The sequence below is a fragment of the Chiroxiphia lanceolata genome, chromosome 15 (genome assembly GCF_009829145.1).
Source record: "Chiroxiphia lanceolata isolate bChiLan1 chromosome 15, bChiLan1.pri, whole genome shotgun sequence".
NCBI classification, from domain to species: domain Eukaryota; kingdom Metazoa; phylum Chordata; class Aves; order Passeriformes; family Pipridae; genus Chiroxiphia; species Chiroxiphia lanceolata.
This window is the reverse complement of record NC_045651.1, coordinates 11226826-11247487: the sequence shown is the minus strand read 5'-3', so window position 1 is coordinate 11247487 and position 20662 is coordinate 11226826. Positions and strand designations below refer to the sequence as shown.

The window sequence follows — 20662 nt, the reverse complement described above, 5'->3', positions numbered from 1 at the left end:
GTTATATTTCCCCATCACCACCCTCTTGTCTGTCCTTTGGCCCTTGATTTAACACCCCACTAGGTGCCCAGTTTAGGTAAATTAGCAATTTTGCCATTTTTCAGTTTATTCCCCTTGTACCAAAACCAAATACAACTGTCCACTTCTTTCTGGTTTGGAACCTCAGATTGACTTTAATACCGCTGTTTGACACAGTCAAACACATCACCCAGAAGTATATGCTTCACCAAATGTAGAATACTCCTAGGTAGCCCAAATTTATACCTAGGAATCCCATCTTGGAATCCAAAAAGTAAAACATTCTTTTGCATATGGTCTGAAACCTTCTATAGAACTGAGAAAGGCACTGTCAGATCTAGGATCCCAATTTCATACCAGACAAGTTTGGACAAGCATGGGAAAAGGCAATTTCTATACTTTGGCTATTTCCCATAGTAATTTACAAGCAATACATACAAAGCTTTGTTTTAAACTTCATAGAGTAGTAACGTTTCATACGTGGCTAGAAGGGAGATGAGGAAATGAAAATAAGAAGTGTTCATATTATTAATGCTTGTGAAAATTTTTCAGTGACTCATGAAAATGAAAGCATTAAGACAATCAAACTGTGCAATTGTAAATCCCAACTAACAGCCATGAACCTGTTAGAGAAATGAATCATCTCCCAAGAAGTCTGTAAAAAGTATTTTCACCTCAAATCCTTCCAATACACACACATAGACTGGCAAACAAAAAGCCAGTCAAGGATACCTAAGAGTTCAAAAGTGAAAACCTGCAATGCCACCCATATATTTCTATATAAATCCCTTTTCTGTCTGTTTCTTTTTCAACCCAAGGCACACTGTGGCACTTACCTGTTCATAGCAGGATCATTCATGAACGCTCGGTAACCCTGCAAGTAAAACTTGCAGAGAGTCAGAACTCCCAAAGCAACAAAAGAGACTGTGAAGACCAATCCCAGCAGTGAGTACGGAGTGCTACAGCATTCGGCAATACTGGGAGGAGAGAGGGGAAAAGAAACAGAAAGGAAAGGTTGATCAATTAAAAACAATGTGATGAGCTCTCCCCGTGTCCTGTTAACTGTGCAAGTTGGTTTTAAAGCAAAACTGGATTGGTTTAATGAAAATATTCAAAGCTGTACACCACCATTAAATCCTCCAACAGAAGAAAAAGATGAGATGTATTCTACTACTTCTTTCCAAGACATAAGTTCATCCCAGCTCCCCACTGGAGCCAGGGCTGTGCTGTGACATTCCTGTGGTCCCCTCAGCGCGGTGCCACGCGGTGGCACTGTCCTGCTGTCACTGGGCGATCAGAACCACAGGCAATCCCACAGCCCCAACCCACCCAGCTGACTCACTGGAACGTCAGCCAGCACCACAAACACACAGTGAGAGCACATGGATTCACTTAGGCACGTTCCCCTCATACACACAGTAACACAAACAAACATCAAACTAGTAAGTGCTGTTGGGAGACTGGGGGCTGTTTGGCAGCATTCACACCAGGTTCAGGTAGGCAAGACCTGTCTGAATTTCTAATGGCTGAGCCAGAAGCAGCAGAATAAGAGAGTGGAGGACACTTCCCCTCAGGAGGCTTCTTCCTCTCTGTTACTACAGCAGTGGAACCCCAAAGACTGACACCCCAGACTACACCTGATGATGCTGAGAAGAGCTGCATCACTTCAGCTTCGGCTTCTGAAACACAGCACTGCCACTGCCAGGTAAAGACCCAGCTGTTGCCAGGGGTTACACATCTGGAAATCCTCACATATATAATCCAAGGTAACACACTGACACCTCACCCATTTAAAAAAAAGAAAAAAAAAATCTTCATTTGTTCCTCAGGACAGCAGTCTTGTGAGGAGAGAAAGTGCCATGGCCAAAAACATGTCCTGCTAATTAACCAACTGATGAGTGAAGCAGTCCAGGGCTCCGACAAAAGAGTTTGAGGAAGCATATGCTTCAAAAATAAACAAAGCTCATCCAAGAGGCATTTACTTTGTCTCTTTTAGTGGCTACTTAAACCGGAAATCTCCTTTGAAAGCAATTCACAGCAGAAAACGTTGATGTGTTTACATATACAATGTACAGTGCTTCTGGTAAGCCTCCAAATTCTGCCTGTTTACCAAGCCAAGGGGGGCTGAAAAAGTTTTTAAATGTTCCTGCAGGTCAAGGTAGTGAGAAATACAGTACTTAAAGCAGTTATTTCTGTAGAATATTTGAGGAACTCTAAGTTTTGCTTCAAAATAAATGATTAGAAATCAAGAATCCTGGCTTTTCTGCTTGATGTCCAATATTTTTTTGTTTGAGTCATTTTAGGACTCTTCTTAAACTTGATCTACTATGTAAGGGTCCCAGAGGAGCTTAAGAGCTCAAAGAGAAGCCTGGGGAGCTTTATTATGTTTATGTGTTAGCACAAGTTTATAAATTGTCCCAAAGAGCTGAACTCTTCGTGGCTTCCCAAAAAATCACAGCAGTTACAAACCCATGGAAAAGATTTTGAGATGAACAAGGAAAATGACAGACACAGAATAGTTTTAAACAGCAAACCCTGTTTGTTTTAACTTTGAGAGTTGGGTGCTTTGGCTGCTTAGATGAGCTCAAGAATGTGTCCCACACCAAAATGATAAAACAAGACATACAAGGCTCAGAAAGCAACATGAGCATGAATAAAATATCACTTGGACTGAACTTCAGCTGAAACATCTCAGACTTAAAACCAATTTATTTACTGAAAACAACTTCTGGACCAATGCTCTAATGATAGCTATTCCCTTCTCAAAGGAATATTTTGCTTTCTTTGGGAACTCTTCCACAGTTCTGCTAATGCTGTGTGTTCTGAATGGGATCCATGCCTTTGTAGGACAAGCTTAACAGATTTTGTATACATGGTCACTGCAGTAAGGACAAATATTCTATGGGTATCCAAGTGCAATAGAACCAATATACATATCTCATCTTTCAAAGAGCACCAACATTCACTTTGATAGACAGTCAACACAGAAAGTTAACTATCTGCAGATAAGTCAATTACCTGGTCAAGAAGAGGAAGAGGAGCCTCTCTCTTGAGGCAGGCTGGTCCCGTGTACTGAAATAGGAATAGATCTGAAGAGCAAATAAAACGAGCCAGAACACCATGAAAAGCACTGGGACGACCAGCTGGTTCCACAGAGACATTCCCAATGCCAGGAGCCCGTACACCTCCACCACCTGGGCAAGACACAAAAAGGCAATTTGTTACTGGGTCATAGCATCTGGGATTTGATAAAAAAAGGACAGTCAACAATATAGTCACAACAGCAAAGTAAATCTACTTTGCAGACCGGTTTTTAAGAAAAAACTTAATACCTCAGACATTTTATGTTTAAGTATCTCAAAAAGGAACACGTACCTAATCCACTAAGTGTTTAGAAATTCATGCTTAAGACTTAATTTCAGAAGACTCTGAAGCTCAAATTACTGCTTTTGTATTGCAAAGACTAAGTTACAATGCAGTCATTTCCAAGAAGCTGGAACTTCATATAGCTGGGCTTATTACAAAAGGTCTAAAGGAAAGAACTCATAACTACTGATTCCTCATCACCTGCTTCCCACAGTGACATACAAGCCATAATGGCAAGGAAATTTTAGCAAATGCTAAAAATGCTGCCTACTTAGTCTTTCATGGCAAGCATGAGGGATATCCCATCAATGGGACGTGCTGCAGCACGTACAGGGGTTGATGGACAAGCAATTGCTGCTGGCAGTGGTGCAGTGCCAAGCTCCCGTGCTCAGCTCTGCCCACAGACTTGTGAAGGAAGTGCACCTGCCCGGGGGAGACTCCCCTGGCCTGGGACCAATGCCAGCAATCCCGTGCAGCTCCTGGCAGAGGGCTCCACCACACTGGAAAAGGGTCATGCTATGCTTATAATGTAGATTCGTAACCGTGAGGCATTTCTGGCATCTTCTGCTGCAAACAGCCAGCCAAGGGTCTGGGCCTGCTTTTAAATTATACCCTCAGGCACAGTCTAACATACACTAACAGTCCACTTGTTAGGGCTGTCTCAGTGTTTAACATCCCAATATTTACCAAGCTTTGACACTGACAACCGCAATCAAATCCAGCCTAAAACAGCAGTAAACTCTCAAACACCACGATGAAGGACCCACTGAAAATTAACAACTGCTCAAAGCTGTAGCAATGGAAATACAACTAGGAAAATATTCCAGACAGAACACCAATATCCTCTTCTGGAATATGCATACTAAGCTTGATTTGTAGCGGAGTTGCACCCAGTTACACAAACACAGTATTAGCCAATATATTTTCTGCTCTGTTTCAGGAACACAGGCAAAGAGCAGTAAGCTCTTGAAAAACAAAAATCTTGCTTTCCCATATTCTCAATACAAGTCAAAACCTACTCACACGTAACTATTCATTCCAACTCTACTCCATCCATTTACAAAAGCAGCATCCGATACTCTTAAAAACCCAGTGACATGTTATAAAGTTTCTATCATTTTTTCTGTATTCCCAAGGAAATCTTCATGCCTTCTGCACAAAAAGTCAGGAGAAAGAGGACAATCAGTGTCCAAAGGCCAAGCACAAGGAATATTTCTTCCTCATGATGACAACACTGTAATACAGCCCAGTATTGTAAGATATAAAACACTGGGATGGAGCAAGGGGAAGACAAGCAATCCTACAGATGAGGAGGAAAGCTCAGTAACAGCAATATTTAGAATTCTGACAAACGAACCAACCAAAACAAATGAGCAAGAAACAACTATTTCCCCCCTCAACCTGGAATGTATTTGCAATTAAAACACTGGTAAGATACTGAAGTGTTTTAAATGTGTCTAATAAAAAACAGATACAAGTCTCAAATCCACATCCAATCTGAATTTGACTTCAGGAAGTTAAACTGTGTATCCATTCATGCACATGGAAAATGGAACTGCTGGTTCCAATCTGTTTCAAGGCTGTGAACTGTACAAAGACATGCAAATATTACCCCAAAAGTTAACTTTCTAAATAAAGAGTAAGCAAGATTTTCCTATTCTCCCTGGAAAAAAGGATATTGAAGCTTTGCCAGTTAGCTCCTGAATTAGTTTTTATCATCAAATCTACAAGCCAGGGAAGATTTTGATTGGATATTAGAAAAAATTTCTTCCCTGAAAGGGTGGTCAAGCACTGGAACAGGCTGCCAAGGGCAGTGGTGAAGTCACCACCCCTGGAGGGATTTAAAAGACATGTAGATTTGGCTCTTAGGAATATGTTTTAGTGGTGGCCTTGGCAGTGCTGGGTTAGCAGTTGGACTTGATGATCTCAAGAGTTCTTTTCCAACCTAAACAAGTCTATGATTCTGTGGATGAGGTCAGACCATGCTAGGTGCTGTACAAACACGGAAGGATAATCCTGTTCTAAAGACCAACTACACACAAAATAAATAACCAGACATCAATAATCAACATGACAGGCTGAGACCTTGGCACACCAGGCACCTACTGCTGCCAAGTTTTTGTTTGCATATGACAGATATGACAGCAAACAAGAGTTTTAAAAAAGGCTTTGAAAGAGCTTTAACAAGTTAGTTTTCAGATTACTTCTGGACCAAAGAGCAGAAGGAAAAAAAAACAGTGTCTTGGTTTGAAAAAAATCCAGACAGTGGTGAGAGCTGAAACAGTGAGTCAGTCAAAAGTCAAGCAAGCATCAATCTTTTTATGTTGAAATATATATAAGGATGTATAAACCTATACACTCTATATAAAAAAACATGACGTGTGATGTTTTTGTAGCACTGAGAAAGTAAATTTTCAACTAAGTATGTATCAGATGTCAAAGCATTAACAAAATGAACACATGTCAGATCAGTCTTCTCTGTTTCTGCCACCTTTTGTTCAAGGTCTCAGCAATGCTGCTGTTCTAAAGAAAATACCTTTCAAATCACTGTGCAAGTTACAAATCACTAAGTCAGTGATTATTTAGTCTCAAAATCACCTTCAGTGTTACTCCCTATTTAACACTTCTATAATTACAAACACTTTTCATACAGAAGGCATTTCTTGAAATGAACAGCTACTACAGTGAATGCACAAGGATTTCCTTGCTCATTTAATGAGGCTGTAAATGTATTCCATTCTGGCAGGATCTTATCTTTTAGCCTGGATTTGGGAAGGAATAATCAATGTCCAAGCAAAGTGGACATGCTCAGATGGCCAGCAGTGTAAATCAGGTTAATACAAAGCTATCATAAAATTACAGAAAGAAGATGCCATGGATCAGAGCACATTTAGATTATTAAGAAAGCATGAGTTAGCACATACACACACACACACACACACAGGTGCACAGGTGCACAGAAGACAGCCAAAGTACTACTTTATTTCTTCCTGCAAAAAAGACTCGGGAAAAGGAAAATAAAATTGTTACATTCACCATCTTACCTGGACAAGCTCTCTGTATGCAGATTTCGCCAAGTTATAGGGCACCAGAAGATTTGATGCCAGAAAGTAGAGAACTTCCAAACCAGTGAAAATCATGGCGAATTTGTTGATGATGACGATGGTTTCCAGCGGGACGAGGCAGAGCCGTGCCAGGAGAGGGAGCATGTGGGCAGAGAACAGCCAGATCTGCTTGGTTTTCATGACGCAGGAGCAGAGTGTACACACCACCAGCTGCCCTGGAAACGCGACACAGCATTTCAGAATCAAGCTGATTATCCCCTTCAGGAAAAAGCGTATTTTAATACTTTATCTTTCCAGAACACAGTTATCAACATCCAGCATATTTTGACGGCTGTAACTAGGACATCTCTGTTATGAAACCAGGCTCTTCCGTGTCTTTTGCTGGGTCACTTAAGTTACCCTTTTCAAACTGTGCACAGGGCATGCTTTCACTTCACAGATTACTGAGCTGTAAACCCTAAACACATGCAGAATCAGATTAATACAAAGTCCCAGGAATAAGTCATATAGAGGACAAACCAAAAGTCATCTCACTTTTTCTTTACCATCCCCACCTCAGCTGAAATCTCATTGGTATCTGTATACACATCAGCTTTCCTGAAGCCCAGCTATGCTATTTCATCCCAATCCACACAAAAAAAGCAATCAAAGGTCCCCAATGGCTTTTAGAACAACAATATTTATACTGTCAAGAGGAATTACTGGCCAAGAATAGCAACAGGAGAACAGCCAGGTCAGCAGCTGAGACTTCAATAACTTCATAACGCTCCGAGACAGTTGCTCAAAATTATCACTGAAGTTTGCAAGTGAGAGATAATTAACACCTAAATTCTCTTTAATAATTGGCAGGGACACAAGCACATCTCCCCCCTACAGCCAGAAATTTGGAGGGTAGTATTTCTAGGGCAGACCACTCCATTATAGCTGCTCCTATCAGAGTCACTGGAAGTTGTATCCTCAATCCCAGAGGAAACGGCATGGGGCAAAAGGCACATTGCCTGGATAAGAACAATTCCCACTCATCATTTTGCAGTAAGGAAAAAGACTACTGCATATTATTTGAAAACAGACCCTTGTTCACCATCTATGTCAGCTTATACCCAAAAGCCACAATATGTGGTACTAAACCCAAGGTGCTTATGCCCTGTTTTGGAACAATCTCCACCAATGCTTGCATTTCACAACTCTTCCTGAAACCAGGAGCTAGGCTTAGCAAAACAGAGGAACCAAATCAAGGCTACTAACATCTCTAGGTCAGCGTGAACTCCATGTGTTCACATAAGCTCACTGACCTTGTAAGCCCTTCTGGAGGGGCAGGGGGGCAGGGGAGGGAAGCTGCGAGAGGAGAAACAGCAGTACTAGGGTTTTGCTTTCATTCTACCAAGCTTCCCTACCTGGGGAAGGACTTCTGCTTTCAAAATAACTGCAGCTGAGCTGAAAGACATCTCTAATCTCTACTGCTTAAGCATACAAAGTTCTGCCTCCTTCACACTGTCCTCTTTCAAGTTTAATTCCTACTGTCAATTTGCTAGATGTATTTTTGAATTAGCAGATGTCTTTTCAGAACAAGCACCGTTGCTCTCAGCAAGACACTATCAGCATACTGGGTCTTATAAGCCTCAGAGAAAGTTACTCTACTCATCTTTTTCAACATTCAGCAGACTCCAGCTCCGAAGCATTCTGCCTCTGCTTTGTTGTTCTCTGCCCACACACACGTTGCTACAACACTATTTAAGATACCACCAGCACACTGCTGTGCTGTAATATTCAGGAGCCTGGCAGGCAGCTTGTGAGGATTTCTGCGACTCGCGGTAACTAAGGCAACCCAGCTTCACACACAAAGGGACACAAACACCAGCATCCAATATGTTCTTCAGGATTTACTCAGTGTCGTCATCTGAAATAAAGCCCTGCGACAGCATCACATTAAACAATCCGGTGCTTTTTGGGATGACTCTGGAGCTCTCCAATCACAAATCAGAACCTCTGAGTCCAGTCTTATCTCAGTAAACAGCTAAATCTGCTTTCCTCCAGCAGCCACGTGCCACGAATGCTGTTATCCCTGCTCAACTCTGACCCTCCCACCTTTTTAATTTAAACGCCAATCAAAAGTTGTTTGTCATGGGAAGAGAGCTGTACACATCAACAAAGGAAGTACATGGAGCACTTTCTCTGGAGGTCCCAACCTCCTTCCTGAAGTGTGCACCTTGTCAATTCTCAACCCCTTTAGGAAGGGAGTGAATGTCTCCAACAGAACTTTGAGTGATGGGACTTCCCATTTTAAACTGAGGCAGCAGCACCTTCATTCAGGACAGCCAACCTGTATCTGCAGTAAATCACACTTTATCTCCAGGTGGGGCTGCACAGCGTCAGTCACCAACATCACACGGCAGGATCAGCCACAGAAATTTGTTTCTACCTCATATCAAATCATAGATTTTAACACTCTAGGTAAGACTATCAAATCCAGGTCACTTGAAATGCTGTGGACTGAGAACTGCCAGACACAGCTAATGAACCCAAGAATTGGAATCCCCCTGAAGGACACCAACCATGTTCCTCTGCTAGGGAATGAGGCAATAAGGAAGAAATCCATTGTGTGAACTTCTTGTCCAGTCTCTTCCCTTCCCAAAACCTCCACAAATACATCAAACATTGCTGACACATAGCCAGAGCCTCCCAGCTTATAAGATAATGGAAAATGTACAAGAAAGCTGATGTGGCACAGACACTGTACAAACCACTTGGAGTAGAGAAACATCTTTATTTCATTCACGATTTTTGAAAGCTGATGTTAAACTCCCTGGCTACACCACTGACTGTAACTCAAAAACAGGGCATCCTAAAGTTAATATATAATCCCATTACTGTGCACTAAAAAAAGTAAGTCTTTATGGCAGCATCACTTCCAAAACCACACAGCAGCTTTGTAACATTCACAGCTGAAGTGCTTCCAAAGTGGTACACACATCCAAGGGGCCATCTCCAAAGGCATTTATTTCTTCCATCCAGCACTTAGGAATGCATTATTATCCCTTCTCAGTCATCAGGCTGAATTAGATGCAGGGGAAGAAATGACTGTGAGAGCCCATTCAAAATGTACTAATGAATTAAAGCATTAGTAAAGATGAAATTTGTGAACCAAGTGGCACACTGTACATCACCCCCTCAATTCTGACCAGAACTTTTAGGAACCAGTGCTGTACCAGTAGCATCACTATTCCCTCATACACCTAACTTCAGTACCCTTGTCAACAGTGCTGCAGCACAACACTCTGGCAGAACACGTGAGGAAAAGATGGAGCAAAGCACCTGTATATTCATTTTGGTGTGACAATGACACCACTCAGCACTGCACGTTCCTGAGACTCCACTAAATACACACCTTGTAGAGAACTGACCTGAGAAAATATTTCATATTTATATAAAACACTGCCAAGCCTCATAGCTCACTTTCACAGGTCTTTGCCATCAAGACCAAAACTGCACTTTCAAGTTGGCTTTAAAAGAACAGGGGAAATTAAGAATGGGGATATTAAATATGTTAACGTACACACACTTGCTAGTACAGTCAAGCACCTTCTTCTGAAACACCATTACAATAAGGGGACACTTTAGTCTGACACCCACTACAACCCAGAACTATACTGGATAAAACCAGTATTATCTTTTTCCTCCCTTATTTTGACTCTTGGTTTAGTTTCTGTCTAAGTGTTACTGATGACACAATGCCTCCTGAATCTCCTCCTGCCCAGGCCTGCCTGCAGCTTTGTGAAGCTCTCTGAGGGATTCTGCTTTATCATGGGACCCTGCATTGCACCTGAGAGAGATTCAAAGGACTAATTACAAATATTTTCTCACAGAAACATGCTAAAAGCTTTAGTTGTACTTTGGTGTCATTTGAGGAGACAGCAAAATATACACAAGAGAGAAGAAACCATAACTAAACAACAGTTCCTTGAAAATTACCAATGTTATTTCTATTAAAAATATTAAAAGCAAAGACGAATGCCACATTTGGAAGTAAGGATGCAGGCAAGCAGGAGATGTGTATATTCTGGCAGACCTAACATACTGTTGGGTAGTAAACCCATTTCTAGCTGCCAGTAGCAGCTGCAAGTAAACAGAAAGCAGCTGAGTTTTGCCAATAGTACATGGCTGACTAAATCTGTCAATAATCTGATGAAAACCATAGATCTTACGGAATTAAGGAAGATTTTTCTTCCAAGCTTGTCTCAGGCTTAATTTTATAATATACATGGGGGGGGTGTATTCCAGTATCCTCTCAGAAGAACATATGGTTTGGTGTAACAACCTTAACGCTGCATTTATTCTCTTCCAGTCAAAGTTCAAAGGCTAGGAAAACAGTCTAGGAAATCGAGTTCTTCAGGATTTGAGATTTTTAGGTAGAAAAGTCATCTCGGCCATTAATCAAACAAATTTAAATGTACTTTTGACTTCTTATTCCTTAACTCTTTAATTAGAAATATCCTGGAGACTCTGTAAAAAAAACAGTAGTCTGTAGTCCCCTGCACACACCCACAGACATATTTCATCATGTTTTGTAAGAGACTGATACTGTTCATCTCTAAACCCAATAAAGAATTAATACGTGTACAACGCTTGAATTGACAAAATCACCACAAATGCAATTATTGTTGAAATTTTTATAGTACTTTCACATAAATATTATTATAGACAAGCCAGTTGTCCTGAATCAGAATTTATCTGACGGTAACAATCTCAATCTGACAGTAACACAGCAGCAGAGCATGACAAACACACCTGGAAAATATTTCAGAGCTGCATAGAAAAGGCCAGGCAGGATACAGGCATCCTCCCATGCCTTTTGCATATTAATAAGAATCATAACTACTAAAAGTAATAAAAGAGAATTGAAACCAAGAGGTAAAACATGCACAGGTTTCAAGGAAAAGAATCAGGCAGAGCTCTCTCCTGCATCTCAAATATTTAAAGCACTTACCTACTAAAGCAGTCATGAAACGGTTCATAGAGAGAGGCTCCAAGTACATTGGTCCCTCATATCCTGATTCCAATTCGCTTCTCACATAATCCCTAAGAAGATAAACACACAAACTATTATGATCAAACTGATCAGACAAGAAGCAATTTATTCATTCCACACATATGTAACTTCAATGTATGTCACAGCCAATTAACTAAATTACAAAAAGCAATATTAACATTACTGTTACAGCAGCTTCACTGATGGAAGGATCTAACTGAAGCATGACTTTAGCGAGAACAGAATTATCTGTAATTAGACTCACTGGCAGAGCTGTAAAAATCCTTTGGGACATCCAAGCTGTTCTTCAGAGCGTGGCCTCAAACTGCTTATTGACAAAGCCTCTTAAGCACCATTCCACTTTTAAGTATCCTTATTAAGTGTTTTTCTTCCTAACAATAATTGCTTTTTCTACCAGCAACGTGTGGAAGAGAAAATTGGGGGGCTTGACAGAGAGGTCTTTCAATGTAATGCTCGTAATATTTTGCACCTAACAAGTTCTCTGCATTGAAGTAAAAAACAGGTATGAAGGAAAAGTGACAGTCATGGACTAGAGTCAGGAACAGAGTTGCTACATAATCCTTTTATCCAACATGATTTAAAAGTGTAGTTCTATCCTGGGAAGCTTGGGAGACTTACTGGATACCCTCAAACTGACAGACCTAATAAGAGTCTGAAAATCTGAACGGGCATTTGTAATTTCCCCCAAAGAGGGTGGGCTGGGAGGGTGGGCTCTGGTAACCAAAGTAGAAGGTAAGAACTTGAGGAGATTGGGCATTTTCCTGCTGTTGGTGATTATCCATTGGCTCTGTCTTCAAGGTTAACACACGTGACAGCAACAGAACTCAGATACGAACCTCACACTGAGAGCAAGCATTTTGCACTTTCAGATGATCCTGGAACAGCACAGCAGGAATTCTCCAGTGGCCCCTTAATACCCTGCCATGGGGCAGCAGACAGTATTCCCGACCTTTTGCATCCAACTCTCCAGTCCATTTTTATTCCTTGCCCTGGGACCCTTCCCACTCCACTCCAGGACAACTGCAATTCCACCTGTGTTAGGGCACCACCACCTCAGGCATCAGCAGCACAACTAAGGCTGTGCTTGTATCTGGCTCATCCTGTCCAGCCATTTGTGTCTACCTGCATCACATCCTGGGAATGCCAGACAGACACACTTGATCTGACCCCATGTGGAGCTAAGGGAGTCTGCTTGCTCAAGGGGTAATTCTTTTATTACATGTTTATTTATATCAGTAAAGCAAGCCACACTTGCTGGGAACAGCTACAGACAAAACACAGCAAACAGGACCAGAAACCACAGCCAATACAAGCATTGCTCTTTTTATTTTAGTGCAGAAATAGATGCAACTCAGTGGTGGTGAAAGCATTCGCTTCTCCCCAGAAATGTGGAAACATACCCCCCTCCTAGTATTAACTTGCTACCCCCCAAGCTAAGGTATTCGCATTTTCACTTGCAAAAAAAATCTCAGGAATTCAAGACATAAATCTCAAAGTACTAAAACAAACACTTCAAAGCCTGTTCTTCATAGCTGACAACGCTGCCTACTCACGGCAGCTTTTCAAGCATCACAGTATACGTGAGGTATGTTGAAATGGGTTCTTCAGACTGCAACCTACAATTAAATACACGAGGGCTGAAAGGCACCTAAGACAACTATTCTAGACAGAAAATTCCCCCTTGTTATCAAGCTATAGCTGAACACAAATGCTTTTTTCCCACCTTCCAAAAGGTGGATTGTATTCCAATAAGGATGTAATCTTTGGGACAAAGATTTTTCTATTTCTTTACCTCAAATGAACCAGCAGAAAGCACTTTCTGAAAGCATCAACACAAACAGGATAATCCATCAGAGTTACAAAGAGAGAAAAAAGTAACAGCACTTGCAACATGCTGAAGATTGCTTTTTGTATCAGCAGTATCACGCTCCATCCTCAAATTGAAGGTGAAAACACTGGCTATTTCTAAGCTGCTAGAAGGAAAGCAGTGAAGACATCAAGTTTCTTCTATGTCTCTTAGAAAGCAGGTTACAAAATCATCCAGGATACTAAGTGCAGCAAGATGACCTTACACAACTCAGTTAAGAAACACAAACAAAGCTACACTTACGGTTGCTTCTTCAACACCAGAACGTGTCTGGAGATGACCCAAATTTCTTCGAGCTACATTTCTTGCTGTTGTCTGGTTCAGTCATCTGCACTGAGGTCTGCACTCGGCTGAATTCTCTAAGTAACTCTCAATTATAATTGAGTTTTAGGCCCACCAGCTTGGAGAAGCAATGTTTTAAGATCTCCTAAATTTTTTAAACAGTATTTGTAGATGATGTCTGAATGAGGAAAGTCAAAGCAATGATTCTCTTATTACCCGGACAAGCACAAGGATCTTTTGGCACAGATACCAATCAGAAGACGCCTCGAACAGCTGCAGTGCCATACAAGATGATGAAAAAAACAAGTGCCTGCACTCAATTTTGATCAATTAAAGCTGTATTAATCTGCAGCTTTTACATTTGAGGATTGTTCACTTTACTGCAGCAATGTAAGAAAACAAGAATGCTAAAATCATTATTTACCAGTTAATGAAATGACTGAAACTACATTATTATTTTAGAAAATTTGGATTTAAGAATAAAGCTTCGATCAGACTGCCTGCTGTTCATTTTATGAATGCATTCCCAGTCTCATTTAATCCAACTACTGACCTGTTAACAGGTATTGAAGGCCAGCCATGACTAATCTTGCTCTAAAAAGGTGAAGAGATACAGTGCTTCACACATGATCATTTTTTGTTACTGAAAGTGCAGAAAGGTCTTCAGTTACTAAAAATATGTTTTGTAATTGACTGACATAAGGCACAGTGGTTATCTGACCTAATTGACTCATATCACTGACATTTACTTTGGCTGATTAATCTCCACTGTCAACAAACACACTCTCACAGGTTACTAATGTCTACAGACAACCTTAAAATTGTGTATTTTAAGTTTATCCATAAGAGCAGTTTTGCTTAGCATGAGTTAGCTAAAGTTGCTGGAGTCTTAGGCCACAAGCTGCAAAATCCCACTTACAAAAGTCAAACTTATCTTGAATTTCTGCTCACTTACACGAAGGGACGCCCTGAGACCACTGGGAACTGCAAGATAAGGAAGCCACCACCACCAGCAGAACCTGCAACCCAGCCAGATAAAAGCAGCTAACACCCATCTGGAGACAGAGTCCTACAGGGAACAAAAAGACCCAAACCAAAACCCACCACTGGGTCAAGAGGTGTGTGCAAAGCACATGAAGAGTGTGTGAAGAAAGGGGTGGATAGATTGTAAGGGTACAAAGGCCCAGGGATTTGTGTGTTCTGGGTCCCTGGCTGGAGGCACCCAGCTCAAGCTGTTCCTATTGCTGTGTCACTGAATTATTAAACTAATTTTTCGGGAATTGGAGACTCTCCTGTGGGAAACCTGGGGCAAAGAAATTTGGTGACCTAGATGGGACTTTAGGCCACCACCTTCACATCCTCTCATCTCCAAATATCCAACTGTTGGTATTGGGTGAGTTCACCCGGGACCTTTGGAGCAGGAGGCATTGAAGGGTAAATGTTAAAATTCCTTAAGCAGATTTGGAGAAAGTATTGCAGGGGGTTTGAGACCCCTGCTGTTGCAGCTCACTTATGGGTGTGCTGCCTGATCAGCAGAAGGCTGCACATAGAAAGGGGGTTTAAGTTCCACATTTGAAGGAGGCTCAAGTCCCTCTTAGCACTGGGAAATATAATCCTTTAGATAAAAACTGTTGGCCAAGTCTGAGACTAAGACAGGATTCAGCTGCACCTACACTCCTCTCTGAGAAGGAGTTCAGAAAGCAAGGGGATTCTTTCTGAACCTCGTGACTCAACAGGAAGGTCTCCCTAAAAGTATTTTTTATTGTTTTTTCTTTCTTCTTTCTCAGCACAGAAAAGGGGATGCCCTCGGCTGAAGTACAGCAAAACTGGGAAAAGATTTATGGTACAGCTCAATTATCTGAAAGGCACACAGTGGCCTTGTGCCAGGAGGAATGGCCATATATTACTAGGACAGCTGGTGGGGGCCCCAGGAAATTTGGCCACTACATGGAACTTTCAATCAATTAAGATTCACTTATTTACGACAACGCTTAGAGGATAAAAGCCCTGGACAAATGCATTACTGATTTAGGGAAAGAAAATTAGATACACCACTCTCATGTCAAATGACTGGTGAGTAACCATCCAGTTAATGAATGATGGCACTGGGAAGAACTGATACTCTGAAGAGATGAAGTGGGACAGCTCCCTACTCGTGGTGCTGTTAACCCAGATGACCACAGCTGCATGGCTAAGTATAAAATCAATGTATGACCCAGTGTGGTATAAAGTTAACAATATTAAATGGGAGGAAGTTTGTGTAGATTTTTATGGGCTGGGTGACCAAACCTCTATAAAACCCCATGAAGGAGCTCTCGTTTTTTGTTGTGAATCAGACACAGCTCATGATCCAGCTTTAACAGAGAAACCCAGCAAGACCAAAGTTCATTGCCCCAGTGCTATAACTGCTGCTTAACGTTCAATTCCAGCTGTTGTGTGTTGTTGGACACCAGATTTCAAGCAAACAGAATATATGTTAATGTGACCTGTGAAAATAATTAACTTGATACCAAACACTGTCTCACTGCCCAACACAACATGCTTAGCTACATCTCCACCTGATCCCACAAATTTCTGAAATCAGCACTGGCTCTTAACTGCATCCAAGCACAACTGTAGACACAATCTACAGTAGCCAAAACTGTAAGAGAAGGGGAATGGAGTAGCTCTCCTATTGAAATTTAAAAAAGAAAATCTGGGAAAATGCAACTGATTTGGAAAGAGAATTCCAATTGTGGTGGTACCCAGCCAATTTCCCATATAACTGCAGCAGTAATTAGGCCACAGCTTTTGTCTCAACAATATGCAACACATCCATATATACCACACACCCAATCCCTGCATTAGGATTGAATCACAATAGAACTGCACTCTATCCACTAGAACAGAGAATATGGGCCCAACAAAACAGTATCAAATGGCAGACTGTCAGTGTTGATGCGTGTGTTGTAGGAGAACAACAGGGAGTTATTTGTGAAAGTAAAACCATCAAAGCCCAAGACATTTGTTTTGACACAGAACAAAATGTCTGTCACTTGAAATACTTTTTGAAGAAACCCCTGAAACTGTATTTGTATATGTTGGAAAAGGATTTGCTCGTGTAAGAACTCTGCAGTCTTATGTTTGTAAATAACAGCACTTCAGGGACAAATAATCACTCAATTATTTCCAACTCTAATAACACAGTAGGATGCAATTTTAATTATTCAGCTCCTATTATTTCCTATCAATGGTTACAGTGCAATTACACATAAGCTGAAGATTTATTACTTGCCCCCATTGGAATGAATCCTTCATTGGTGAGGAAGCTCCAAGCACAATGACCTGTATCAACTATTAGAAAGTGTACCAAACAATGGACAAAAAACTCTAATCACAATTCATTGTGATGCAGAAGAGATGCATCATGTCATGAAAGGACGGAAGAAGGGAGAACACCAATGCTGGGAAACACTCTTTGGGCAGTCACCAACAGCAACAGGAATCTATAATCAGATGCTCCATCTAGCAGTGACCTGGTTTGCTCTGATTATATTGTGCCTGTTGCTTGTAACAACATATGTGAGACTAAGGGTCATAGTTAAAGGCCCTGAAAGACTTCATAAGTTCCTTTTGACATCTTAGCAGGAATGTTTAATAAAAGCAATGGGAGGACTTGTAAATTAAGATTAGTTGGCTGAATTCTTTCAACTGTATTCTTTCGGATGAGCAGTTTTGCTTAGCACGAGTTAGCTAAAGTTGCTGGAGTCTTAGGCCACAAGCTGCAAAATCCCACTTACAAAAGTCAAACTTATCTTGAATTTCTGCTCACTTACACGAAGGGACGCCCTGAGACCACTGGGAACTGCAAGATAAGGAAGCCACCACCACCAGCAGAACCTGCAACCCAGCCAGATAAAAGCAGCTAACACCCATCTGGAGACAGAGTCCTACAGGGAACAAAAAGACCCAAACCAAAACCCACCACTGGGTCAAGAGGTGTGTGCAAAGCACATGAAGAGTGTGTGAAGAAGGGGTGGATAGATTGTAAGGGTACAAAGGCCCAGGGATTTGTGTGTTCTGGGTCCCTGGCTGGAGGCACCCAGCTCAAGCTGTTCCTATTGCTGTGTCACTGAATTATTAAATTAATTTTTCCTGGAATTGGAGACTCTGCTGTGGAAAACCTAGGGCAAAGAAATTTCTCTAACAGGGATGTTGTTTTTTTAAAGCTGACATCTTTTTCTTCCATAAACAGATGGTATGTTATTTCCACCCAAACTGCCAGGTTAACATGCTACATACAAACCTAGTATCATCTCTGATGCTCCAAGTATTCACAAATACTAGCTAATCCATCTTTACACGTCAAGGTAATTCTCAGTTCTGCAGGCAAGGAAACAAACATTTAAGAAATTAAGTCACTTGTCAAGGTCACGTAGACCTGGAAGTCTGAAGTTAGAGTTTAACTATAAAATTCAGATGATCTTATTCCCAGACTTGTAGATGAACTGCAAGCTATTTCTGGGGTGGAAAAAAAGCACTGAGAATTCTTTCAACAGCTCAGAATTTCCAGGACACTGCAGAGTCACAAGTGCCAGCTGATTCTGGTCTTGTTCTATAATTTGCACTAACCAAACTGGCCTCAATATGAGACCTCTTCATTGGTCTTAAATTGCACCCCAACTGGTAGTGCATGCAAGCAAGTCTCTGCAAGTTTTCAGCTCTAAGCAGAACTGCCAACAAAAAACATGAAGGAACGGTTTGCACATGTAACTACTGCATGTTTGTTATGATCAGGCTGCTAAATAGAAACACCAGTTGGAATTGGATAGTTTTGGCAATAAAAGGACGGGCTCCACCAACAGATTTGTCTGTTACATTTTACTATTTTCTATACGAAAACTAACAGGATTCAAAAATTATTTTGTAAAGCTATTGCAAGTGCCATTCCCCACATATATTCTCTGATTATACAAAGGCTGCTGCAGAGAATCCCTGGCACTGTGCTTCCTTCCAAACCAAATCAGCCTGACGTCTAGGGAATGGGTAAGTTCACTCAAAAGTGTTAGCAACTACCTTTGCTTTGCAAAATACCTCGGGAATACTGCTGGACTATTAATTAAATATATTTTTTGTGCCAGTTGATGCAAGATTTAATTAAAGTCTTTATTAACTCACTCCAGAAGCATCAAATAGAGAAAGCTTAGTATGAACACACCAAACAGTTATCAAAGATGTTACAATGATGCCTGTGAAGTCCCAAGCCTCACAAAGCAACAGAGGTGAGAATTCCTATTACATAGAAACACAAACAAAAAGAGTATTAAAAGCAAACACAGTGCTATCTACCCCTTCAAGTATCAAACAAAGGCATATCATCTCCCTTTCTTATAAAACATTTAAAGATCCAGAGTGGCATATAATATACCTCTCTAGCTGTAAATATGCTGGACCAAAGCCCTGTGTCTGATGGGCATTTATTACTAGCTTCATTTTTATTTCAACACAACTTCTCAAATAATGTTTAGTTTGTTTTTTCTAATAAGTAAGCCTTGAACCCTATAAGAAACAGCCACAAACTCCATCTATAATAACTCAGGACTCCCCTGAGGATGATAAAAATCCCTCTTTCCTTCCTACTGAGGCAATAAGAGGCCATAATTACTCTCTTGGACACTCATCGTTTCAGGAAATCATTAACTGCAACTCTGACAGCCACAACAGTGACAAGTCAAGTTTCCACAAAACCTTCATTAACAGTCCCCTGAACTGCAACATACAAAGCAAGAGACATTCCAGAAAATGCTTTGGAACAATAATTTTGATGTAGAAATAACAAAACTATCACTTCCCTTAAATCAACTGAAAGCACATTTTTAAATGTTTCCCATCAGCAGGCACCAAACTAAGTCAGGCTCAAGACTATATTTTCAAAGCTTCCCCGATAAAGCCTTTAATGTGATGGCACTTGCTTTGGTTCCAATTAGACATCGTGAGAGTTTACACTGGCTTTCAACAGATCTAGCTGTGGCCAAAGAAGGATAGTTCACTTTGTCTTGTTTGATGTAGAGTTCCTCGGCCTCTCGCTCTGCATTTTAGATCCCAAACACCTGTCTGTTAAAATATATTGCACAAAGAATAAATCCCACTATTACTTTGCTTTTACCATCTTCCAGATCCCTAATTGCTCTCCAGGTGCCAGGGAACTACAAGTAACATCCTGTCTGCTTTGTAAAACTCCGCAGTGCTGAAAGCATGTTGGCTGAGCCATTGAGAAACTCAGATTATTGCATCAGAGGCCACATTTAGTCTTGTGGTAAGTGCTTTCTTTCCTCAGATTAGTGGACATTATACTCAAAATTCCTGGTGCATTTTCAATGACTTAAAAGAACTACTTGACTGCATATTTAGTTCCATAAACTTTTCCAACACAAAGAACAACAAGATATATTTAGGCATTGGACATAGAAAAACGGCCTCCACAAAACCATTCATAGAAGATACTAACAAAATAACAGTTAATTTTCTAATTCCCAAACCAAGCTAACAAAATGAATCCATTTATTCTTACCTGGAAATTTGGTGCCCAGCATAAAGCAGCAGTGCAGTCAAAAAGTACAGGTAAAGCTGAACCAGGTGTTGCCTTGGTAAAGTTAGCAGCACAACACTTAAGATGTAACCTGTAACAAAAAGCAGACGTTGATATTTCAAAAAATACTATCTAACCCCAATTTTCTTAAAATATGGACTAACGCTCAAAACTATTCAGATCTCTAACACCTTTGTTTTCATTTGGTTTAAATTTCACCTACCTACATTTTCCTCTCATCAAAACACAAAGCACACAAAATATCTTCCCCTTTTTCCTTCTTTCTCCATGACCAGAAACAGCTTTACCAGCTTCTGTAAGCTGGTACATCTACATGTCAAGAAGGGGACTTGATCCACAGTATTTTAACATGACAATGAACATAACCTGTACAACAAAGAGAAAACAGGTCTAGGTCTCCACGTTCTTCCAACTGAAAGCAACTTTCA

The 20662-nt window shown here is 40.8% G+C and overlaps 1 protein-coding gene across 2 annotated transcripts in view; it reads right to left on the bottom strand.

Annotated features, from left to right (window-relative positions):
- The window catches only part of RNF145 (ring finger protein 145), a 47851-nt gene that overhangs the window by 6794 nt on the left and 20395 nt on the right, over window positions 1-20662 (bottom strand). For both annotated transcript variants that reach the window (XM_032703107.1, XM_032703108.1), the window contains exons 3-7: window positions 20196-20304; window positions 11434-11525; window positions 6429-6664; window positions 3037-3212; window positions 855-995 (exon numbers count right to left, since the gene is read on the bottom strand). In XM_032703107.1, the coding sequence (XP_032558998.1) occupies window positions 855-995; window positions 3037-3212; window positions 6429-6664; window positions 11434-11525; window positions 20196-20304 (754 nt within the window). The remainder of the gene's footprint in view (window positions 1-854; window positions 996-3036; window positions 3213-6428; window positions 6665-11433; window positions 11526-20195; window positions 20305-20662) is intronic.